General features: G+C 35.5%; 1 protein-coding gene across 1 annotated transcript in view; it reads right to left on the reverse strand.

Annotated features, from left to right (window-relative positions):
* LOC149572194 (protein PHYTOCHROME-DEPENDENT LATE-FLOWERING-like) overlaps positions 1 to 27,196 on the reverse strand; it is a 181,615-nt gene that overhangs the window by 25,666 nt on the left and 128,753 nt on the right. Inside the window, exons 7-9 of the mRNA XM_089813458.1 lie at positions 2,485 to 2,643; positions 2,295 to 2,393; positions 538 to 2,057 (exon numbers count right to left, since the gene is read on the reverse strand). Coding sequence (XP_089669584.1) covers positions 538 to 2,057; positions 2,295 to 2,393; positions 2,485 to 2,643 — 1,778 coding nt within the window. The remainder of the gene's footprint in view (positions 1 to 537; positions 2,058 to 2,294; positions 2,394 to 2,484; positions 2,644 to 27,196) is intronic.

Consider the following 27,196-nt stretch of genomic DNA (forward strand, 5'->3'; position numbering starts at 1 on the left):
GTGTTCATCAATTATACCATCAATTTGTAATATCCTGATAAGCAAACAGGAAACATTCTGATCCAGTAACAAAATTATGATAAACAGAAACTGTGCACTGTTAGATGGAAATGTAGCAGCAGATGAGCTAGCATAACATGCGTCCTATCCGAACTGCTACAATGACAATCTGCTTTATATTTAACTATGGACTTTCATTGCGAAAGATGTATTAAGGATAAACCCCCTAATAGCATTTTGCTACAATAAGAAACAAAAGCTGTACTTTAAAGGCCAGTTAGAACACTTCGTTATTTCTACACGATCTGGTTGGCACTGACTCTTTTGAAATATGAGGCACATTCTCCTTCCCACAACTTACACTACCAAAGAGCTATCAAATAAATCTTAATAAAATTTGCATGAAAGCAAGAAAAGCAGGAAAGACAATTACGAATTTAAGATTATTAAACATAAACAGTAGAGTTACTACAGAGAAACCACAACATCCTTTCCTATAATCCTGTAAGGAAAAATCGATGCAAGGAAACAACATACTTTTGAATCACTGACACCAATGTTGATATATTCTCAAGTTGCTTGCTTTGATCCTGGCTGACACTAGATTGATCTGGTTTGGTTATTGAACTAGGCAAAGGTGCTGTGCCAGTCGATGGACTGTTAACATTAGATGGTGCCATTGAATTTGTAACACTTCCTGGTGATGCAACTCCACTTGCAGAGGGTTGCTTAGAAAGAGAGGTAGATCTGTGTCTACTAAATGACATGGATTGCTGAGCCTGTTGATGTTGTGAATCAATCTGAATTGAACTGGCCGAAGTAGCTGCATTTGATACAGTTGATACTCCAAGTGATTTCTCCTTCTGTTGTCCTACAGATGCTGCCATATTGTTACATGGTCCAAGAGAAGTACTAGTAACAGTTGTGGATATCAGAGGCGACAACTCCCCCAATTTTGTTAATGGTGGAGATTGCAATACCCTTCTCCCAACTCCCCCGATATCCCTGGGACTTTGTACCAGTTTCCTTTTCATTAACAGCTCGTCCCTTTTTTGATCCTTTTCACCTGCTTGGCCAAGAGGAGGCTGCCACTGGAAAGATGGCTTACTGTATGGTTGCTGTGGAAAGCATTGAGATGATATTTGTGTTAAGCCTGACAGGTTATTATCAACTTCCATCAGATGTTGTGTGTCATTACTTCTACCAAATCCTTGGCTTTCTCTATCAATACCAATCTGGCCCCGCTCAAATTCTAGATGTTCTTCTTTGACCTTAAATACTGCTGCACTCCTTGGATCAATGTTAGATGAAAGCTTTGGATCTTGTGCAGATACTGCACCACCTGTAACTAGTTGACCATCATCTGGGGTGACCTGTTGAGACGGCCTATGAACAGACGTCTCAGAAATATACATGGATTCATTATTTTGATTTTGTTGCATAGGCATATCCTTCCTTTGTTGATCCCTGGTAGGTTTTGTATCAAAATTTGGCCCTGCATTCTGCTGTTGAAATTTATCCATAAACACCTGCTCTTGCTTTGGTTTTTTTAAATCTGCCTTGTTTGCTGGAGCTAAATCTCGTTCCCTCTTACTCAGCATGGGTACGTACATATTTCTAGCATCTACAGTGTTGGTCCAATCTAGCATAGAAGCCGACGCAAGGCTTGTGGAAGTGACTGGTGGAGATAGGTTTCCCAGAGCAGGCAAAATTCTAGAGCGATTAAGTCCACTTTGCAGTGTTAATGAATTTGATGGTCCCTGTACTCCAAGCCTGGACAAGTCTTGCCTGGATTCTATTTGAATTCTAGGTTGAGTGGCTATACTGCTAGAAATATCAGCTGTAGGAGGAGCAGAATTCTCTTGACCGCAAGAAATGCTGGAGCCTTCAAATGCAGAAGTTGCTCCAGGAATTCTAGTCTGAACCATTGCCTTCTCAATGTTTCCTTCAATAGGAACTTTTTTGTCATGAGATAGATTGTTAGATATCGCCTTGACCAAAGGAAAACGTCCTTTTTGCTTTTGTTCACGTCGTGACAAAGGTAATCCCAAGTTGAGCTTCAAAACAAAGACACCAGCGAAAAAATACTATTAACCTTGTAATAGCCAATCTTCATGAAGCCAAAGCATATTAGGAGCCATTTATGAATGGCCGATTATGATTACAACTACTGGAATATTTCTAGGTGTATATGACTGCAGAATACACCATGGCATTAGAAGCTATTGAACATAATGAACAGAAAAAATATCATAATACTGACAAGAAGTAAGAAAAATGAAGCACACTTTTACCTTGTTTGAGTTGGAGTTCTCACATAGCCTCTCCAGCATTGGTGCAGGATCCAAACAAATTTTTGGTTGCACTGCCTTCAATATTCTTGACTCAATTTCCTAAAAGCACAAAGCAAGGTTAAACAATACTAGGTTTTTCCTGAGTGCTACTACAAGTTTCAAATTTGATCCCAATAGTTTAATCACTAACCATAAGATCACTGTAGGCCCAGGATTCTGCCATAGAAGAAATATCCTTTACAATATTCTCCATGGTAGGGCGCAGAAGAACTTTATGAACTACTGGATATCCTTCTCCAGAAGTGACAGAATCACCTGAAGTTGGCGAACCTTTGCGATAATCTCGGACCTGAACAAACGACAAACAACAAACAACTTGTTTCAAAATAATGAAACTATATGGGGTTCATTCAACTTTTCCTTGTTTTAGCATAATCAAACAGAGTGAGCATGGTAAACAAAGTAGTTAACACACAATAGACATGGTACAAATGAAGGCATTGTCAAGCTTCTGCAGCACTCAAAATCTAAAACATAGAGAATACTCGTTGCATGGAGATCTTATTTCAGCACTCTGAACCCAAAAGTTAGCAAACCACTAAATAACATGAAACAGCTGATCTAAGCACATTTCTATTTTAGGTCCACCTATGCTTGTACCTGGAAAATGAATATCTTCCTAGTGGTTTGAAGTTATGAACAACAAATGATGATGCAAAAAAATATCATAACAATCCCCCCAAAAGTCAGCAGTTCAAGGCACTGTGCTTAAACATCTATTTATCTGACTGATTATACAAAAGAGTTAATAACACAACCTCCTTTTTTTATTTAAATTTGTGGATAACAGTTCATATTTTTAAAAAATTGAAGTACTTAAAATCTGAAAATGCTGTTTTCATTTTACAAAGCTAGTATAAGCAGCTTAAATACAGGTGCCTCTAGGTACATTTACTGTAATTTAAAAATAAATCTTGAATCCCTTGTCACCATGTTTTAGCGTGACTATTTAAAAACTTCAACGAGTGGCCACTTCTCCAGCAGTCTGTCAAAAAGGTGTAAAGTGAACTATAAATTATGAGAATAGTTTACAGGAAATTGCATAAAGGATCTGCTCCTATTTCCAAGGACTTTCCAGAAGGAGGTGTTTCCTAAACATTCTTCCTAACTACTTTGATAATACATGTCTGCTGCAATTTGAGTTCTGCTCTAATTATTGTTTACAATAGAAGGTACTTTTTTCTCTCACATTTCTTGAAAGAACCACCAGCACAGTTCATTTGCTTGCCCAGAATTCAAGGGCATCAAGAAAATTTTGATAAATTACAATGTATCTGTAGCATAAAAATCACTTAATCTCAAGAATGTGAAAATTACTTTTACTCTAGAAACCTCTATGGGCTAGAGACAGTAACAGAGGAATCAAAAACCATTATGAGGATGCTGATTTTTGCAAGGAAGGTTCCTGGGATTTCAAGCAAGGATTTTTTGTGAGAAAAAGGACTCTTTTATGTGCCCTTCCCTTTTCATTACTTTCTCATTCCTTCATTTTCCTATAACAGTAATTCATTATTCATAAACGAGTAATTACAAAAGGAGACGTAATCTCCTTATATAGATTTACCAAGATGAAATTTCTAAACAAAACCTCTATGGACCAGACCTGTGTTCCACGGGGACACGTACCCTGGGTTATTTGCCATATGAAACTAGGATGTGGGTATTCTTTTTTGACATCCCTTGTGTCGTGCCGAAACGGCAATTTTGGTTACTGTCCCCAAAACGCGTTTCAAAATCAACAGGAAATGAGGGTGTGGAAATCCGTACTGTGGACTCCATTTCCGTCCATGATACAAATTCCCATCCCCTTTTTCCCAAAATGGTGGCAGTTTAAAAAAATGCAAAAATAATTGTTTTTAATTTATCTCACCTCTCCGCGCAAGCTGCACAAGGATGTTGGGGTATGATAAAAAAATTAAACCCTGTTTTGGCTTAAAAAAACAAGACTCCCACCCGCCCTGGCCCTTAGGGGGCTGGGGTCACCCTGCTGCCATAAATAATGGCAGTGTGCATGCATAGGGCCCCTACTATTCTAAGGTAGTTGTTCCCATAGATTAGTAGGGGCCCACCTTGCTTCTAATTATTCTGCAGGGTGGCCCTCTATTCTATTGTTAAAACACTTTACTGCTATATAGTATTTTCTTCATTTGGAGTTATTTGCTAGTTGTGAAGATGAAGAGGAAGAGGAAAACAGCAGCAGCAGCAAGAGAGCAGTGCATTTTGGAGGCACAAGAAAGGGTTTTGCCTTCATTTCTTCTTCATTCCAGGTATGTATTTTGTTTTCTTTTTGTTTGATTCAAACTTTATTGATATTTTTTGTCATTTTTTATTTTATTTCATCAGATAGAGAGGGCATGTTGAATGAAACATTGAAATGTTTTTTTTCCATAACTTGCAGCAGTATAATACATTACAAAATCCAAAAACATGAGCAGCAGCAAGGGTAATGGAAGTAGTGATAGCATGGATGTTGCCATGCAAGAAACTCAAGTGTCACATTTACAAAAACCAATAAAAAGACCTAGGGCAGCTATGGATGATTCTTCAGCTGATATAGATGTCCCTATGGAAGATGCAATGCCCAATACATTTGAGTGCCCTTCCAAAGCCCTCAAAAAATATGCCAAAGGCCCATACAAACCCTAAGAAACCTCTCCTACAATTTGCCAAAAAAGTAGAAAACAATAAGAAGAAACATTCGGGGGGTAGTAGGGATGGGAGTGCCATATATGTAAGATTCATTATTTTGGGAGCTACACAAAATGTATTGTCATTTTCAATGGATACGTGGGCAAGGGGTGAAAGGTTGAAAAATAACTACAACTGAAGAAAAACTTGAGGCCAATAGGTTGCATATGGAGGGGGAGACATTAAAAGCAAGGAATCAGATAAGTACGACACCCACTCCACTCCCGCTAGCACTACTAGTAAAGGGAAGGGAAAGGCCAAGAGAGATACAAATGTGGTTGAATTATTTAACATACAAGGAAAAGAGAAAGCTGAAAAGTCCATTGGCAGATTTCTTTTTGCTGATGGTATACCATTCCATGTTTCTCGTTGACCATTCTATAGACAGATGTGCAAAGATATATATGCTACTGGTCCCTCATTTATACAACCAGGAGAGACTAAATTATGCACCACTATCCCTGATAAAGAATACTCAAAAGTAATTAAGTTGAGTATCAGGAGATATGTTAGAGATGTAGAGACTTCTTTATAATGATGAACAAGTTCAGTTGAAATAAAGATAACAAGACATGCATCTTAAGGTGGCACCCATTCACCTTCCACCAATCAAGTTATTGCAATTCGACATGTCCAAGTTCATCCAATCAAATTCATCCACAAGTAGACGTGGAAAGCATTTAATGCATTACAGTAATGAATTTTCTCACTAGTTCATTCCAAAAAGGCTATGTATTCCAAAGAAATGTAATTTTCTCATTTCATGACATTAAATATTTGTAAGCGGATGTTGTAACAACCATAATTAGGGTTTCCATAGAAATATATTAGTCATTGATTCAACTCAATATATGCTCTTCATTGTAACTAAGAAGTCTATAAAAGGCTAGGCCTTCTCATTTGTAAGAGATTAGAGAGACAAAGTGAGTTAGTGAGATTAGACAAGAAGTAGAAGTAGAGTAGGAGAAAAGAAATTGGTGCCAAGACTATGTTGAGGCTAATATACAATCTCCATTGAAGACATGGTGGATCTTTGTGTGTTTTTTCAATAATTGCATGGTTTCTACTTCTCTAAGTTGATGTTTATTGATTATAATGGAGAAATGTGAAGGTGAATAATGAATTTTGTGTCCATATCTTCTGTTTCTTGTTGATTGCAAGTCACAGTGTAAGGTTGGTCTAATATTAAGTTCAATTGTAGATGTTCATTTGGACTGAGCCCTTTGGTATTTGGATGAATGATCACAGAATGCTTCACATTCCCTTTGGAGATTGCATCATCTTTGTGTAGTTGTTTCATTTGGTGAAACAAAGCTTACTTATAGGAGCTCACTCATCTAAGCACCATCCATCGATATCACTGTCCTTAGGAATAGCGTAGACTTCTCTAAACCCTTCATCCCTTTTGTCATTTATTTGAAGTCAAGTCAATGTTCCAAGTTCCACCCATTGAGGAAAAGAAATGATAAATCCAAGAGGATTAGTGTGAGCCCTTGCATGATTAACCGTATATCACATCCTTTAACTGAATTCATCCAACAACAAAGCTTCTCATACACATTGTAAGCCTTAGGGTCATCTTAGTTGATCACAAGTCTAATTGCTTAGCAACTAAGGTTTCCCAATTCAAGAAAGGGTACAATACTTAGTCTATTATCCTGCACATTAAGGTGGTCACAAAACTCACATCAATACAACCCAGCCATGATTTGCAACAAAGATTAAAATTACTCTCCCCACATTTGATGGTTCAAGTAAGGTTGTTCACCAACTCAAAGTGCAAACTCCAACAAAAGATTTCACCACTCTCTCCTTAGCAAAAACGTTCAAACCCTTGGATACTTCTCAACAGTAAATATCAAAATGCAATAGGATGAATAAATCAAATCTAGAGGCTTGCTTTTATAAAAATTAAGGAAAAAATCTTCTACAACGCACCAATGGCTAATAGCTTTTTCCATACACTTTTCACTTAAAAGAAAATTTTTCTTTTTGGTTGCATATTTGAATTTTGAAATATAATTACTCCATGTACCTTTAAATTAATACCTTGGCATAGGCTTCTATGAATTAATTAAATAAATGGCCTCTTTCATTAATGACTCAACCCTCCGAAGTTAAATTATATCTTAAATAGCCCTTTAATGATTTAATAATAATTTGGCGACCAAAAGAAATCCTTTTAACATAATCCCAAAATGCATATCCTTTTAACATAGCGTCTAAAACAAATCACACTTATTATTTCCCCATGTGACCAAATGTACTTTATGAAAATAGAAAGTGTCCCTCTCAATCATCACTGGACTTCCCATAAATAGTAAGTACATTAAACTGAGCTCAAACAAAGTCCAATTGGAGTCAAATGAAGACCACACTGGATCATACTAAATTGTGAAGAAGACAAGACCCTCCCATAATCAAGCCTCTACCTCAAAAGACCCTCTATCCACAATAATTAGCCTATGAGTATCACAATAAAGGCTAATACCTCAAACTTTGATGCTCGAAAGAATGCGAACATTACAGTTCGCCCTCCCTAATATTAATTATCCCCAAGCAATCCTAGAGCAAAAACAAACATCACAATACACCCTGTTGTCTTGCATTTTGTCACAACGAAATGGAGGTAACAATACGAAACTTTTCCAACTATGTTTCACATCTCTCTAAGATAATTCACTATTTAATTGGCCAAAATTGACCAACCAAATGTTCCCAATTTGCATAGTGAATTCTTTTACTAAAGGTGTTCGTCAAGTCCTTTTCGTTTTCTCATTTGTAAGCCTATGCTTGATTTTTTTGGCCTTCAATGTCCCTTTTTTTTATTTTGAGTGCTTGTTTAGTTGGTTTTGGTCTTTTTGTTTCCTTCAATCTCTTGCTTTTGCTTTTCCCTTCAATCTGGTATACTTCAGAACTTAATCAAGGTTATTAGTCAAAAGATATGAACATTTAAGTGCCCAAAAAGTGGAGTCTAATATAGCTTAGTTCACTTTATGTTATGTGTTTAAGTTACTGTAGACCACTTTATGTTATGTGTTTAAGTTACTATAGACCACTTTATGTTATGCTTTTGGATTAAAGCAAATGCTCCTGTAGACCACTTTTTCTTCCTTGATGCCAAAAACGCCTCATGGAAATGCATTTCTAATGCACATTTTTCACCAAAAATGCCCAAATACATGCATTTTCCAAAAACGTTTTGCATGTAAATGATCTTGAAGACCACGTTTTGGCATTTTGAAGCAAAAGCACCCGTGCTATTGGGCATTCTAAGTCTGATTCACACCAAAAACGTTGGAAGGAAGAAGATTGCAACAGCATTTTGGTCTTTCATGCACATGCATTTGCCCTTGGAGGCCATGATTTGCATTGAAACATTGAATTTTTCAAACACTCTTTGTTGTTGCATGTGTTTGCACTTGGAGAACCCAATTTTGGAGAAGACTTGTTCATCTAAACTTCTTCTCTCTCCATTTTTGGCTCATTGAGCTCCAAGTAGGATTCAACTTTGTTTGTATTTCTTCCTTGTTTTGCTACGATATTGCATTATTTGGCTTGTTTTTGTCCATTTGTTCAAATGCAACCCTTGTCTTTTGCATTTTGTCTTTAAATAAGTTTAAAATCCTCTTATTGCGAATACTAAAAAACTTCCAAACTCCAAAAACGAAAAATTGCATGTAAATGGATTGTATTTTGTGTCTATTATCTTTGATTCAGGTTGTTATTGTGTGTTTAATACATAGTGAGTTAAGAAACAATCGGAGCTAAAGCTTTGACTGGGAGCAACTGTGATAATATATAAACTAGAAGCTTTGACTGTAGCTTGTGTTATCATCTCAAATTCACGAAAATAATTAGAATTTCCCTACTTTTGGAAGTCTTTTTGCCCCAATGTTAGAGGTTTTTCTTAGAAAATAGATAAAAACAGGACTTAGAGCCAAACCGGTGCACTTTCAATCAGCCTTTAAGTTGGTGTTGGTTTATCAGTATCACCGTTTCCAACTATTAGATAGGTGTAGTTAGACATTAAATCTTGCCCATTACTCACTCCCCACAGGCAAGTGGATTTTTTCCTAAAAGATGAGAGAAAAGAATATTGGTAACACCCCTTACAAAATCTCTCGACCTCTTGCTTACATTGAGTTGATCTAAGGAACGATGAGAAGGGGGAGCCTTCCCTTTAAGGTGGGAGAGAGTTTGTCTCATACGTTGTGGTTGGTCTACCTATTTTGCAAAAGGAGAGAGTTTCAATCAAAGTAACGAGACTTGGACCCAGCAAGGGTAACTCAACTCATGACCTAGCTTGGACTCACCTGTGACTCAACAGTGACTCGGCAAAGTGACAAAACCCTTGAAATTTAAACATTTTCTAGGATTTAAAGAAATTTTATGCACCCATTATTGAATAAAACTTAAAGACCCAATAACATCATGAAATAAAAGGTAATTTGATCACATACATAACATACATCAATTACATAAGTACAAAGGTAAATTTTAGATGTAATAAGAAAACTTTGAAAACATAAATTAAAAATCAGACGGGTCAATTGAGTCAACCAAGTCAGCCAGGTGAGTCAGCTAAGTTAGGCGAGTCAACCTAGTTGACCCGCCGAGTCAGGGTCACAAGTAATTGTGACCCAGCTAAGCTAACTCGACTCACCAACTTGGATGACTTGCTCGACTCACGGCGAGTCTCCTTACTCTAGTTTAAATCATACGTTGTGGCTAGTCTACCTATTTTGCCATGAGATTTGCACAAACTATCAGTTGCAAAATGTCAACCCATTTTTGGTGACTCTGTTGGGGACACAACGCACATTTGAGAGCCCCATGCTTTCATTTGAAGCATACCCGTGTCCTTTTTCATTGTAATTGTTTCAAGCATTTACCAAGGACATGTAAATGGCACAAGGTCCTTGGGGAAATTCTTTTGGACCATTGAATCTAGCTCCACCTCTACGTGATCTTCTTGATGGCTCACGAACAAATTTTACCAAATTCTTTGATGATGACCAACAACATCCTAATGAGCATATTGCCAGTTTCTACATGGCATGTGGTGTTCATGCTATTGGATATGAGGACATATCTATAAGGATGTTCATAGAAACTCTCCAAGGTGTGGTTGTTGATTGGTTTTACCATTTACCACCATGTATTAACACAAATTGGGCTACTCTAATAGCCAAGTTTGAGCAAAGGTTCAAACCTCCTAAAGATGCTCATGCATTGTTGGCTCAAATCACTCAGCTAAAGAAGTCATCTCATGTACCTATGCGTGAATTTGTTACTCATTTCAACAAATCGACATGAATAATTCTCATTGGTTCTCAACGTACAGCTGCAAATTTGAAGTGTTTCTTTATCATTACTCAGATTCTTGAAGACAGTTTTCTATTAAGGAGAACAACCCCGGCTACTCTTGCAGTTGCACAGACACTGGCAATTGAAATTGAAGATAATCTTATCCTTGCTGGGAAGATAAGAATTGATCCAACTGAGTTCGAAGAGAGTTATCATTCCTCTTATTCATCTTCTGGCACAAGGACAGATCCTGTAGTGCAACGGTTAGCAAATGAGTTGCTTTCAAAAAGTAAATAGCTCAAGGCATGTTCTACAAAGATGTACCAAGGAGGCCTCTTACAACTGTTGCTCGTAGCTCTATTGACAAGAATCAACAAAAGTTAGCTTTGTCATATAAGAAGCTTGCTATTGAGGCACCATTAGCAAAGACAACTGTAAAGCAGCCTATATTCGATGCTAGTGATCTTGCTATTCTCTTCCAAGAAAAGGAAGAAGACATAGCTGACAACTCTCATATCTAGTGTACACAATCTCAGAAAGCGAAAGATGAAAAGATGAGAAAGGAAAAAATCTCTTCCAATAATCAAAATAATCATGTCATAGAAAGGGACATGCAAGCAAGTTCTAATCAAGCTGAAAATGATGTATTTGTGTCTCAAGGTCATGAACTTGGGCACACTATGCATAAATGTTCTACCCCAAAGCTTTAAAAGGAATTTCTCATAAACAATAAAGATTTTTCCAAGTCAGAAGTTTGTGAGCAAGATGTTGAGTTATACAGTGCAGTCACATCACCACTCAAATTACATGAGCCAGGTTTTCTTGATCATCATGAGGTACTAGTGATTGCTGAACCATTCAAGCAAGTTGCGATTGGAAAAAAGAGTACAAAACTTATTCGATCAAGAGGATGTCCAATCTGGAATCTTGCTTGGTTGAAAGCTAACGGAAAGCTAGACATTTCACATGTACTTGAACCTAAAAATACTATTCAAGAGGAGATCAAAGAATCATGTTGAATTCTGCATGAGCAATTTCAATTCATGGACGTATCTTGAAGCAGCAATACACATGATTCATCTCAAAAAGGTGAACTTTTCTATCTCTTCCAAGAGGTGTTACATCAGGCATTGACATCATTGCTCCAATTGGTTGTCTTCCATCAATATGAAGTTGCATATGAATATGCAAGCTACTGAAAAAGGGTAGCTATTTTGTTGAACCAGTAAATGGTTTCATCTAAAAATTGCATTATCAGCTAGTTTTAATTAGGTGGGTTTTTCATTGTTTCTAATAAGTGCACTTGCACTTTTTTTATTTTTTTTAACTAAATTTGCTTTGCTTTAGTCACGTTAAAGTCTTTTTGTTTTTTGGTCGTAGGGCTTTTGCTTTTAATTTTGTTTTTGTTGGTCGCCTGACTCTATAACCCAATGCAATGGATGAAGGCACTTAGAGAACTAGATTCTATGTCATTATTTGTTTTCAAAAACAAACAAACGACATTCCCCAAACAGAGTCAATTGTTGTACTGCATTTTTTCACCACAAAATGGAGGTAACAATACAAAACTTTTCCAACTAAGTTTCACATCTCCTTGAGATAATTCATTATTTAATTGGCCAATATTTTAGAACATATGTATGAAATGAAAAAGCATATTTTAAAACATGCAATGACACTTGGAGAGTGCAATTTGCACTTGAAAGGCAAAATAAAACATATCATTGCATCTATACAGTGCGATTTTTCTCTTAGAGAGATATGTTTGACTTAGGCAAATGAAAAAGCACATTTTAAAACATGCATTTGCATTCCTAGAGTTTGATTTACATGAGAAGAGTCTTTTCCAGCCATAATGTCACATGTAAAAGCCCTTCTAGAGTGCAATTTCCACTACCAACTCATTTTGCATTAGCTCATGCCTTTGGCATTCTAGGGTGTGATTTTGCCCTTGGTCAAAAACGTTGGACTTAGAAAGCAAAATAAAACATGTCTTTACATCTCAAGAATCTGATTTATCATTGACAGCATGTATACAACCAAAAATGCCACATGTTAAAGAGCTGAGAGAGTGTGATTTGCACTAGGAGTCATCAATAAAAGCATTTTTAAATATGCAAATGCTACTGTAGACCAAGTTTTTCCTCCTTGATGCCATAAATGCCTCATGGAGATGCATTTCTAGTGCACGTTTTTCACCAAAAATAACCAAATACATGCATTTTCCAAAAACATTTTGCATGTAAATGATCTTGGAGACCACGTTTTGGCATTTTGAAGCAAAAACACCTGTGTTATTGGACATTCTCAGTCCAATTCACACCAAAAACTTTAGAAGAAAGAAGATTGTAATACATTTTGGTCGTTCATGAAATGTGCTTGCCCTTGGAGAACACGAATTGCATTGAAACTTTGAATTTTTCAAATGCTCTTTGATTGTTGCATGCATTTGCACTTGGGGAACCGATTTTGGAGAAGACTTGTTCATCCAAACTTCTAATTCCTCCATTTTTAGCTCATTGAGCTCCAAGTAAGTAGAAGGTTTCAACTTTGTATTTCTTACTTGTTTTGCTACAATATTGCATTATTTGGCTCGTTTTTGTCCACTTGTTCAAATGGAGCCCTTGTCTTCTACAATTTGTCTTTAAATAAGTTTGGAATCCTCTTATTAAGAATTCAAAAAAATATTCTGCACTCCAAAAATGGAAAAATTGCATGTAAAGGGATATTTTAAATTTTATCATGTTTGAGTAAATAGCAAGAGGTATGTTTTTGTTTTGCTCTTAGTTTTTCTTTCTTGTTTGTTGCTTGTTTTGATTTCTTTTTTGGAAGAAAGTTACCAATTCTCACCCAAGAATGCATGTGCATATACATCCTTTCATCTTCCATGCCAATCCACACTTCATATATTTTCCAAACTCCATTCTCCAACACATGCAATTACATCCTCCAATCTCGATTACGTGTTTATCTCAAGTAAAGATGATTCATTTTTACCACATGTAATTACCTCTAGAGAAACCAATTTTCGTAAAAGGTCACTTTTAAATACCAAAGCTATCATTATGCACATATCCATGTGCAATCAACTTGCTTTCTTGGTCATACAAACAAAAGCCTATCTTTGTTCACATGCAATCCATCATTCTAAGACCGATTTTGGCCCTTTTTGTCCGAAAACATACTCCCCAGTTCGTTTCCAGCCATCACATTTGTTACATAAGTATCTAATCAATACTTCAAGCACTTATTTTTCATAGATCTGCCATTGCAACTCAAGAACCACACTTTGCATAGACCCATTGTTGTCAGATGATGTATTCACGCTTCGAAATTCTCATGTTGTTGTGAACTCTTCAAGTCAAGACATGTAAGAAGTTCTTCTAAGAATAGAGACATCCTATTCAGAAGACATGCTTCAAATCTAAAGAAGCAATATTCATGTGGTCTCCACTTTCCCAATCACAGCCTCGGAACCTGAGTTCATCTAGGAATGCGCCCAGCATTTTGATTTGAAAAAATAAATAAATAAATAATTAGTTAAAGATGTTTACGGGAAAGTTATTCCAAATTTACACCCGGACATCACTGAGAAGGTTTTCAGAGTGTCAGAAACTCCAAAATGTGTGAATTTGATGAAAAAGAATTCACAACTATAGAAAGAAGAAAAGCCTGATTACATCAAGTTTTCAAATGACAATTGGCAATTCATCAAAGAATATGCAGTGACGTGAAATACAGGAACTCCCAATTGTGTGATTGTCCGTGATTGCATCACCAAGCACAAAGCCTTTGTCAATAATCTACAGAATTTATTCATTCAAAATCAACAATTTCAACATTTTCTACAAGTGTTTTTTTAGCTTTGTAGTTGCAGAAGAAATGTTATGTGTGATCCAATTGCATGTAAGTCAATTACACAAATCTTTAGTACATGTAATCCAATAAATCTTCTTTCGTAGTTTGACCAAGTCAAGGTGGTTGAGTTGCTCGTATCTTTTTCTCACTGTTTTTTCCTATATAAGAAGTGCCCCCCTCATTATAAAAATCATCTTTTAATGTATGCAAGAAAGCTTTTATAAAATTGCTGAAGCATAACTTTGATTATGTAGTACTATTTTGAAGAAAGTGAATACAAAGAAACATTTGGAGCGTAAACTATGATTGAGACCAATTGTGGTTGTGCAAATTAGAAGCTTTAACAGTAGTTTTTGTCTATTATCTTTGATTCATGTTGTTATTGTGTGTTGAATAATACAACATAGTGAGTTAAAAAACAATCGGAGCCAAAGCATTGAATGGGAGGGATTGTGATAATACATAGACTAGAAGCTTAACTGTAGCTTGTGTTATCATCTCAAATTCACTAAAATAGTTAGAATTTCCCTACTTATGATAGTGGTTTTTCTTAGAAAATAGATTAAAACGGGACTTAGAGCCAAACAAGTATGTTTCCAATCAGCATTTGAGTTTGTCTTGGTTTATCGGTATCACCGTTTCCAACTATTAGATATAAGTGTAGTTAGAGATTTAAACTTGCCCATTACTCGCTCTGCAGGTAAATGGATCATTTTCCGAAAGATAAAAGGAAAGAATATTAGTAACACCCCATACAAAGTCTCTCAACTTCTTGCTTACCTTGAATTGTTGCAAGGAACAGTGAGAAGGGGGAGCCTTCCCTTTAATGTAGGAGAGACTTTGTCTCATACATTATGGCTAGTCTACCTATTTTGTGACTAGATTCATACAAATTGTTGGTTGCAAAATATCCACCCAACACACTTGAATCACACAGCTAAGATTGAGTAATGTCCCTGTAATCACTAACCAACTCCTGTAACATCGTCAGCAATACAACTGACTAAACTTGCCAAAATGATGCAAATCTGATTATAGATGTCACAGGACTAAACATCTCAAGGGGAAGCAACTCAATAAGTTGACAAAGCTTTCTTTCCCAAACTATGCAAAGTGAGATGTCATACACACTATCTAACACATGCGCAATTGAATTGTGCACACGAAAAAGATGATGCACTTGAGAGTCAAAAGTAAAACCATATGTACTCGACATCATGTACACATTCCAAAACTCCTCTACAAGCCCTGTCTAAAATCTCAATGTACTAGAAGGATGTCAAACACTAAAGAGAAGCCTTCCAAGAAGAACATCCTCCAACATTTTTTGCTCAACTTTCAACTCAACTACGCCAAGCCCAAAGTGGTGTAGCCAATCAACAAGATGCAACCAAACTTTCACTGTTTACCATGTGAACACTAGGGGCCCAAAGCACACTGAACTCACAACCATCCCTATTATGGAGATAAAAACATCTAGAGGTGTGTATAACACAACCACCATCTCCATCCTCTATTGGGCTCCCAAGGATGTGTTGTCTCTAAAAGAAACCCATCTTGCATCCACTAATCCCATCTACTATAGATGGCAAATATTCATCCCACAAATAATGGTACAACCCTGAAACCAATCCACACTGATGCCTCATTATAACCTTTGTGTGTGGATCAGAGAAGTAGTGATGAGTACTCCCCCAAATATACAAGCTTGATAAAAGGCTCCCACTTCAACCAAGTGTTGACTATCACAGCACTAAATATAACCTTTTTTATTTGACCCATCACCAACAAGCCCCGAAGAAGATGTAGCTATAGGAGAACCTGGTGCAACATGTGGTTCTCTACTGCTCTCAATAGATACACTCATCCCAATTGTATCAACAACTGTAGCTACAATGGATGTAGCCACATTCTCATCATAATATGTGGATATAGGAACAACACCAACTACTGCTATAGGAAACTGAATTGTGTCTATAGAGGATATAAATTGTGCCCAACTCTACTCAGATCAGCAACCAACATCAAACTCAAAAAGTGCCATAAGACAATGTTGCATCCATCTCGAACAAAGAATTGTCCACAAAGTGAACCTCACCATTATGCTGATCTATATTATAACATGATGTTGACTCTGCGTCACTTACCTCAAAATCAACATGTGCGATATAATCAATACACACATCAACAAGCACAGAAATACTACTAAATACCTCAACAGCTGGCTCAACTAGTAATGTAGAAGTTGTTGATATGACAGTATCTTCACTTACTTTTGTCAAAGTAGTTGCATGTCCATCCAAACCCCTATCCTAAGACATATTACCAACCACAAAGTTTTCTGATTTATTTTCACCAGTCTGATTTCAGAAATTGTATTTACTGTGTCTCGCATTTGGATCACATATCTCATTTCTAACATCTGAAATATGAGTACCAACACTAGGATACTCCATGCAACCATCTTTCACACATGAAAGGGCTGCTATCTAATGCATAGGCTCACCATTATGATTGCTGTCATAAAACTCAGAACTTTTATTCTTATTCGAACAAGTGTTTGCTTCCTTTTACTTTGCAAAAACAGGATCCAGGATTTTTGGATGTTGTAGAAGCCCTCATAAATTTTTATTATAATCCTGAAAAGCATTGTTATACTACTGAAAGGCATGCATGAGCTTTGGCATGAGACCCTATATAGATTTTGGTTTACCAAAGCAAGAGTGTTGCTCACTCTAATATCACTTGTAAGTGTTCTATGAATTTTACTTACTAACCCACGGCAGGATAGCAGGAAACCGCTTTGATACCACTGTAATGAGCCCTGATCACTCTATACTGGTAGATTGCTTTTTGCTTTTAAAAATATTGCAATTTATATATATATATATATATATATATATATATTTTGGTGGTTTTTCCCAAAATTTTCTAAAGATAAGATAAGATAAGATAAGATAATGATATTAATGTCCAACAAAAGACCAAAAAGAGGTCTATGGGACTAAAAGATTACAACAAAGCAGGGCTGAAGCCAGCAGGAGCACACAAAGGTGTCCGAAGAAAAGCAACAACAACAAACAAATACAAGCAACAGAAAGCACTAGGAGTCTTTCTTGGGTGAGAAGAAATCAATCATAGAATGATACACGTGTCGATGCGTAGAGGTACTACACTGTCTCCGACCTGTCCCAGAAGAGTTTCGCTGGTGCCTATAAGCAGAACAGGATCTGACGCATCTAGAAAGATCACTAGGCCGAATAGAGCTAAAGGGCCTTTTCACACCACGCAAAGGTGTTAAAAAGGCAGTAATGAGCTGAGTAGATGAGTGCCTTTGTCAATAATCTACAGAATTTATTCATTCAAAATCAACAATTTCAACATTTTCTACAAGTGTTTTTTTAGCTTTGTAGTTGCTAAAGAAATGTTATGTGTAATCCAATTGCATGTAAGATAAGATAAGATAAGATAAGATAACAATGCATAAAATTAAAATGCCATCACAACTAGCTCACCAAATTTATTCAACGTATAAGATTTCTCAAATATTTACAATGCCAAAGTAACAAATCTTAAGAAATTTCAAAGAGCCTAGCAGTGGTAGAATGTTGATGTTAGCTCCATGCTGCAACTTGTTCTCATCCCAAAGTTGGCATGGATGTTGGAGAAGAATTATGAAGCCGACAACAAAGACAAATACCCTTTGCTCACACCTGGACGCAACAATATACAAAATGCAATTGTTTGAATCTCCAACACTACCTCAAGAAAAGACAAATGCTAAAATTGTGGTAGACATATAATCATCAGGTTCGACCATCGAATGAAGTAGAATGATCAAACCTGTGAGTTGTTCATGTGCCAAATAGATAGCATTGATATTAAATCGATCTCTTGTTCAATTTACATTCCAAAACCTTGATCAATCTGTAATGTAGAAATCAGATCTAGGCATGATTCATTGGCATAACAATCACCAACTTGAAGTGCAGACACCACCAAAAGAATTCACCATTCTCTCAGCAGCAAAAACACTCAAACCCTTGGATACTTCTCAGCACAAAATATCAAAATGCAATAGGATGAATAAATCAAATCTAGAGGCTTGCTTTTAATACAATTAAGGACAAAATCTTCTTCAACACAACGACAGCTAATAAATTTTTTTATTGACTTTTCACTTAAATGCAAAGTTTTCTTTTTTGCAACATTTGTATTTTGAAATATAATTACTACATGTTACTTTTAATTAATACCTTGGCATAGGCTTTAAAGAATTAATTAAATAAATGGCCCTTTCCAATGATGACTCAACCCTCAAGTGAAACTATAAAGTTAAGTTATAACTTTATAATAACTCATTTAATAACTTAATAATTATTTGGCCACTAAAATAATAATAACTCCCAAAATATATATCCTTTTAACATACTATTTAAATCAAGAGTCACACCTATTATTTCCTTGTCAATAAATGCACTTTCTAAAAATAGAAAGGGTCACTCTCAATCATCATCCAACTTGCCATAAATAGTAAGTACATGAAACTAAGCCCAAACTAAGTGCAATCTAAGTCAAACGAAGACCAAACTAGAATATACTAAATTTTGAACAAGATAAGACCCTTCCACAATCGAGTCTCTACCTCAGAAGACCCTTTCTCCATAATGATTAGCCTATCAGGATCACAATAATCATCTAATTCCTCAAACTTTGATGCTAGCAAAAATGGGGACATTACACAAAGATAGTTACACTGTTTATTTTACTAGGAACTCTTTTAAGTTGGTACAAACAGAACTTACTCTGTATGTTTCCATTATTTATTTTAGTAGGAACTCTTTAAGATGGTCCAAACAGAACCTACTCTATATCTTCTAAATATAAACCACCACAAGTGGTTGCTCTCTTCTTTAGATAAATCTTTAACCCACATGGACTACTAAGAACATTATAAGTGACAAAGATGGTGAATTCCTTAGTTTATTTTTGGAGGACCTCTTTAAGTTGGCCAAACTAAACTTACCCCAAGCACTAGCTACCATCCAAAAACAAATTGTCATAGTAAACTTCTAAATAAATGTCTTGAAAGATACTTGTGGAGCCATGTGTACTGTCCACAAATTGGGAAACCCTAATAAATACCCACAAATTATAACAATTTCTATTAACAATCGATATATAATTCTGTTGTCTATATGTTCTTCCTTTATGACTTGATTTCCTCTTTTCATGTTTGAACGCTCACCTTGTAATTTCCTATTCAACGATCCATATTCGTTGATTAGACAGACAGATTTTGTTTTATTTGGCATATTTCTCTGATTTGCTCAAATGTATTTAATATAAGGTTTCTTCTTGTTGATGAATAGCTTTGTCTAGATGAAGATTGAATGATCATAATCTGTACATATAATATACTTACACTCCATTATATGTACGCATATATATATATATATAATATTCCTGTCAAGTACGCTTAAAGGAAGAGAAGGGAGCATATATATATAGCGTTTGAAATCTCCCTAATAGACACATCCATTTTGTATCACATCTCCTGTCAAGAGATTGTCTCTCAAAGAAAAACCCAATGATCTGAATTTAGTTGGCTATGTTAAGGTTTGTGGATCTCAGCAATCACAGTTAGCCTTCCTTTGACTGTAGACTGAAATGAATGGAGAAAATATATGTTTGATGTTATTATATCTGCAAAAATGAAATGTTAAACAATGTCTTTGCTCTGATCAAAGGTACTGAAATTGCCATAAATTGATGTTCTCAGCTGCAATCAGAATGGCATATTAATATGGTTGCAAGAGGACATGACTCTGAAGAGTCATGTCTCTTCGAAGGCATGTCACTTCATAACAAACAAAACTTACTTGCTTAATTATAAACCCGACAACCATTAGTACGATAACATGTAATGAGACATGAATAATATATATCTGCCCATAACAAATGGAGCCTGATCACAGTATAACAAATGGCTGCTGATAACAAATGGAACCTGATCACAGTATATTAAATAATCCATGTTTTACTTCTTCTGACGCTAAAACATTAACACTCCCTCTTTAGCAAGGGAGAAGTAAAACATCAAAAGATTAGAATTAGAATCATCATGTAATCAACACAATATGTAAAAATCTCTGAACAATATAAAGTATATCCTATGATCTCTACTTGCACTTAAGCAATGTCTAGAGATGTCCATGACACATATAATCTCAAGAGTATTAATCTCCAGAATATCAACATATGATATTCATTAATTACTCAAACTAGGGTAAGATATCACATTTGATATCAAGAGTCTTGATCTCCCAAAATATCGACATTCGATATTCATCAAGTACTCAAAACAAAGTTTAGATATCACATTTGATATCAAGAGTATTGGCCTCCTAGAATATTAAAGATATTCACCACTTACTCAAAACGTTTAGATATCACATTTGATATCAAAAGTATTGGCCTCACAAAATATCGATGATATTCACGACTTACTCAAAATGTTTTAGATATCACATTTGATATAAAGAATATTGGCCTCCCAGAATATCAATGATATTCACCAAGTACTCTTAGAGTAATGGCCTCCCAAAATGTTGAGATACAAGACATTCACCATTTACTCAATTTATTTAATCTCATAGTACAAGTTGATTGTAAGATCGTCACCTTGCAATAACTCCTACCAAATACAAGTGATGATCATTTGGAAGTCGTCACTTCCTCATGATGTACACAGGGGATAGGCCCATATAAAAGTCACATGGTCATAGTCCTCATGACTATGATAACTTATGATCATAAGCGAAACCATCTCAACATGGTTTACTCCCTCTTAATCAATAAGATCAAATTTACTGAGGTTAACAAAATATCATCCTCGGTCTTCTCCCTCTGAATTATAAATAGGACTCCTCATTTAATTCCCTCTTTCTGTAGTACATTTCAAAACAAAAAGGTCAAAGCACATAGCTTACATGAGAAGCAAATATTACATATAAAAGTATCGTAATTTATTTCATATTCTAAGACTCTATCTTAGAATTATAACAACTAAATTTACTTTTGAGACGTATTTAACATTTATTTACATTACATGAATATAATAAATAACTCCCTCTTAATTTAATATTTCACTCATGTTAAGGATGCTTAGAAGTTCCTCTTAGAATGGTTGTTTCTCTGACACTATATCATAATCACTGACTTTGGCGAAAGCTGCTTGATGTTTCAATCTATCAGGACATTTAAAGGCAGAGTGGCCATAGTTTTCACATCTAAAACATTGCATATTAGAGAAATCTACATGCCTTCTTTTTCTTTTGAAATTTGGTTTCTTCCTTTTATCAACATGAGTTGAAAGAGCAAGAAGATCGCTTCCAATCGAAGTATCATCTTGTAATATTAACATACTTTCCTCTTGAATACAATCATCTTTTAGTCGACCAAGCTTGGGAAGTTTGGATCGAGCACATACTCCTTGACGGAAGGCTTTCCATGATTGTGGCAATCCTCTTAGAGCTAACATGGTTAATTCCTTTTCATCATAAACGTGACCATTTTTAGAGAGCTGGTTCCTTAGTTCAGTTATCCTCGTGAAATAGGATGCAAAAGTTTCTCCTTTGTTCATCTTAATGTTGGAGAGGTTGTCTTTCAAATTTAGGATTCTCGTTGTATTGTTTATCTCAAACATTTCTTCAAGTGTTTGAAGCATTTCGTGTGCAGTGTCTAGTTCAGAAATAATAGGGAGTAGATGATCCTTAACTCCATCAACAATCAATTTCATGGCTCTAGCATTGTTTTTTTCCCACTTATTCAATTCATCATTTCCTTTTGGTGGTTGTTCAAATTTTTCCATGAATTGTTTGAGATCATTATCTTTTAAGGTTACCTTCATTCGTAATTTCCATGCTGTATAATTTGAGTCACCTTCAAGTCTATCTTCAACTTTGATACCGCTAACCATTTTGATTGGTAAAGATTTTTAGTGCACAAAATAAATAAATAAATCTAATCAAGATCTACCTTCAAGCTGTTTAGGCTTTATAGAAGGAACCTGGCTCTGATACCATGTTAAGGTTTGTGGATCTCAGCGATCACAGTTAGCCTTCCTTTGACTGTAGACTGAAATGAATGGAGGAAATATATGTTTGATGTTATTATATCTGCAAAAATGAAATGTTAAACAATGTCTTTGCTCTGATCACAGGTACTGAAATTGCCGTAATTTGATATTCTTCGCAGCAATCAGAATGGCATATTAATATGGTTGCAAGAGTACATGACTCTGAAGAGTCATGTAGGCCACGTAGAGGCATGCCTCTTCGGAGGCATGTCACTTCATAACAAACAAAACTTGCTTAATTATAAACCCAACAAACATTAGTCCGATAACATGTAATGAGACATGAATAATATATATCTGCCCATAACAAATGGAGCCTGATCACAGTATAATAAATGGCTGCCGATAACAAATGGAACCTGATCACAGTATATTAAATAATCCATGTTTTACTTCTTCTGACACTAAAACATTAACAGGCTAGGAGATTACCTTTTTAAGGATAGATGACTATTAAAATATTGAATCAACTTTCAACCTATATAAATCAAGTAAATGTATTAGTAAGTAGTATATTGAAAAACTTTAAGGTATTTTAAAATTATTAGTTAAATTAAAAATGTGTCTTCATTTAAATAATATTATTATTTATATATTATGATTTTTTTATCAGTATAGAGATATTTTATTAATATATAAAAAGAAATTACATCCAGCTTTAAACCATAGACTTCATTACTAACTACTGCACCCATTATATAAACTTCTACAATACATAATAAACATCCATCAACTAAACCCCCCTAAAAGCCTATAAGATTAATCCATTTTACATAAATACATAAATTTCAAAATGGGAGACCACCCCAAAACTACCAAACACCATCGAGACTGCATCACTTTGTCTTCATCTGCAGTCTTCAAAAACATCTACCCATCACCACTATTACCAGTTATTCCTACTATACTTACGCAATGTCCTTAACTGCTAACTGTAAGGGACCTATACATATCCCCATATGGCCCCAAAAACTACACATCCAACCTGGAATTAGGGATCAAAATGGTCGGCCCATTCCATGTGATGTTGCAAATACCCAAAAAAAAGCACTGTATCGTCAAGTTCTTCAAACAATCAAAAAGCCAAAAAATCAACTTTCTCATAAGACCGAACTAGACTCTCAACACATTACTCAATATTGCCTCATGACCACAATTGTTCTTTCTCCTTCACAACAGTGGTGAAACCAACACTGGAACTTCACCATTGAGGATTCTCCACTACAATGCCAGTCTCGCCTTCACCCTCTACCATGGCTTCCAACCTATCTATCATGAGCTCGAGTTAATATATAAACATATTTATTAAATACATATATAATGTCTTATCCTTAGAAATATTTCAATTATAATGATAAGTAATCTCATTTCAATATATAGATATGTCTAATGTAAACTAAATGTATTACTAATATTCAAATAAACAATTTTATAATTATTTCTGATCATATCTCTAGCCTAAATATGTACAGATGGTAATAATAATATATTACCTTTGATAAACATCCATATTCATTATAACATTAAATAATATAATTATTACATTTTATAAATAATAAAATGCTTAGCAATAGGATATTAATGAGTCACGGGTTGAGTAGTCACAACCCGCGACTATAAGATGGGCAAACAAATAAAGGAGAAACATATCTTAGGGGACAGCATTGGACAGTACCAAATATGAAGGATTCCATCTGTAGGCGAAACTCAAGAAACGACAGTAACAAACATTTGTGTGCAACTGTGAGTGCATGAATGTGTGGCGTGGCATCCACGAGACCACCCAACATAGACGGCATTTGGAAGCACTAGTAAGGAGTACGTACATCATTCAACATCCACGATTCCCTCATGAACACGAAACAAGTTAAGAAACCGCCATTGGATCAATAAGGGTGATTGGACCTCTAACAAGGGAAGCACGAGTAATCACAACCACAAAGGACAAATATAAACACCCGATCAGGGTAAACATTAAGGCACTCATATTATAGATAGTTACAAGAACGATCACATTAAGAAAGAGAGCCCTAGCTGGTATTTAAGTATCAGGTCCCAAATAAGGTACGTCAAGAATTTCCATATATAAATATATTAGAATTAATAACTATGCACTAAGTATTCATTTTTCATTTCTTTATTTAAATGGGAGAGTGAGCATATATACAAGCTCTCTCTCTCTCTCTCTCTCTCTCTCTCTCTCTCTCTCTCTCTCTCTCTCTCTCTATATATATATATATATATATATATATATATATATAATTAATGGAATCAATAACCAAAAGTAATAAAAGATTGAATGATATCAATATCTTTGATCGAAGCTATGCTTGGTGGAGGGCATTTATTTTAAATGTCATAATACGATCCAAGTATAAACTTGGTGGAGGGCATTTATTTTAAATGTTGTAATACGATCCAAGTATAAACTTGGTGGAGGACATTTGTTGTGAATGTCATATTATGATCCAAGTGCACTTAGAGGAAAACGGTCCAAGTACAACTTGGTGGAGGGCATCTCGCATGGATGTCATTATATGATCCAAGTTGTCTTGGTGGAGGGCATTCTAAGATGAATGTCATATATGATCCGAGTTATGTCGATGGAGAACATTTATTGCATATAATAATTATGTATTCTTAAGGATATGGAAACTTTAGCTAAATTTATTGTGATCAAGTTAATCTTTTACAATTATTATGTATTCTAATGTAACCCTAATGGTGGGGACATTCCACTATCAAGCCTATATTGTTGCTTATCAACCTTCCCCGACACCTTATAAAAGGAACCATACAATAGCATCTTGCTTCTTCCTCATCTTCAAAGCACTCCCTCAAATCAAAGGCAATGCTAGGAATTGCCCATAACAGAAACGAATCCAACTCTCCCAACATGTCATGCTCAAATGAGGCCATTGTGATGCATCACACCTCCTCTATGCTCTCACCCAACTCCTAACCCCAGGCTATAAACATAGAAATCCCATCTAGATTCACCATACATTAAATTTTCTTCTCCTGAAATTGGCGACCTAACACCATCGACACCGCATTAATCATCTCATCACTTTTGAATGTCATCAAACCCTTAATCCTCTCAACACTAATTGGACCCTTAAAGATTTTATGTTGTTTATCAGTATTCATGGAAATTGTGGCTTTCCATCCCTACTATAACCCTACACCACTACTACGGACTTACACTAAAACCTCCACTACCAATTAACCACTACGTCTTAAAACACTGCTCAAGACAACTTCAAAAACTTTACTATGAAAGAAAAAGAGCCCATCTCCTTTCAAGAAAAAATTCCCATCAAATCTTCCATTTCACGCCAAATCCTCCCTACGTCAAGAGAAGCCTAGCAATCCATCCTTTCACCTCACATAACCGATACTCAATTTGGCATTTCTTGTCGTTTGATTCACCCCATCACATCATCATTAATGTCTTTATTCATTTTCTGAAGAATACTTATGACTGCTCCATTTTAACCTTTTGCAAATATCATCATTCCATTAATAGTCTGATCCACACCTAACAATGATCCATGTGTGCATTTACAAAAATATTTAAAAGTCATATCCCCAACATTCTAAAAGGACGTCACCAAGGTTGCCAACCTGTCGGCTCCATAATTACCCTCTCTCAAAGTGACTTAATTTAAATTCCTTAAAAAGGCTTAACTCCTCATGAGCTTCTAACAGTATATTTTGTAAATGTCATGTTTACAATTTTTTTAATTTTAAGGCTTCGATCACTATTTTTTCATCCCCTTCAAGATGAACTTTATCAATATTTAAAAAACATCCCAATTTGGCTATCAAGAGGGATAGCTAAGGCTCTGCCTGATTATTAATCCCTTTATTACTCTTTTTTGTTGCAAAGGCCATAATGTCACCATTCCAATCCCAAGCAATAGAACCAACTCTTGAGGCCCTCGGATTTCCTTGAGAAACCCTGTCAAACTTGATCTTGATCCACCCTATCTTTGGCTGCTTCCATGAAATATTACTTCTATACATTGGATCACACCTAATACTCCCCCCCACATTCGTATATCTTACTTTATTTCAGGCCATTGTTTATGCGCCAAACTATCCCATTCCTATATCTTACTTTTATTCTAGACCATTATTATAAATGTATTTATTAAGATAGTGTAAGTATATTATTTATTTATTTTTATATTTTATTATTATAAACATTTTGTTCAAAATAGAACATCATATTAGGGTTTTAAACTAGGGACATGAACGTGTGTCACGAGGCAACAAAAAACAAAGAGTCAAATGGTTAGATTTTATAAAATATTGCTAGAACTCTACCTATTATATGTAAATAGGAATGACTCACTTCAAGGCACTATATAGCTATTATGCAATATTGATTGGTATTTAATTCCTACAAATAATAGTGTCCCTAGAGATCAAGACTTGATGCAACAAATTGTATATACTTTATAAAAAATTTAAAGGTAACCTACGACACACCCAGAATCAACGCAAGATTTATGTTGATTGTCATAGATCTAGAAGAACATTTGACGTTGGAACCTAGTTTTCCTAAGGTTACAAGCTTGTAAACAATCCTCCCTCAGAGGAAGTCATGCAGAGAAACTTTAGCTACGCTTCTACAGAAGTTATCATATTTTAATAAGGATGAGTGCAGTTGCTTTAAGAATAAGTTACCAGTAGACAATCAAGTTTCATAATGTCTTTCACATCTCTTGCCTCGACTTGGTGCTAGGTCCACATATTACACCATGTTTAAAGTTACCCCCACTTGATGACAAGGGGAAATTAGTTTTGCAACTTGAAGCCACCATTAAAACAAGAGAAA

This window comes from Cupressus sempervirens, chromosome 2 (genome assembly GCF_028749045.1).
Source record: "Cupressus sempervirens isolate cs-2001-9-10 chromosome 2, ASM2874904v1, whole genome shotgun sequence".
Lineage (NCBI taxonomy): Eukaryota > Viridiplantae > Streptophyta > Pinopsida > Cupressales > Cupressaceae > Cupressus > Cupressus sempervirens.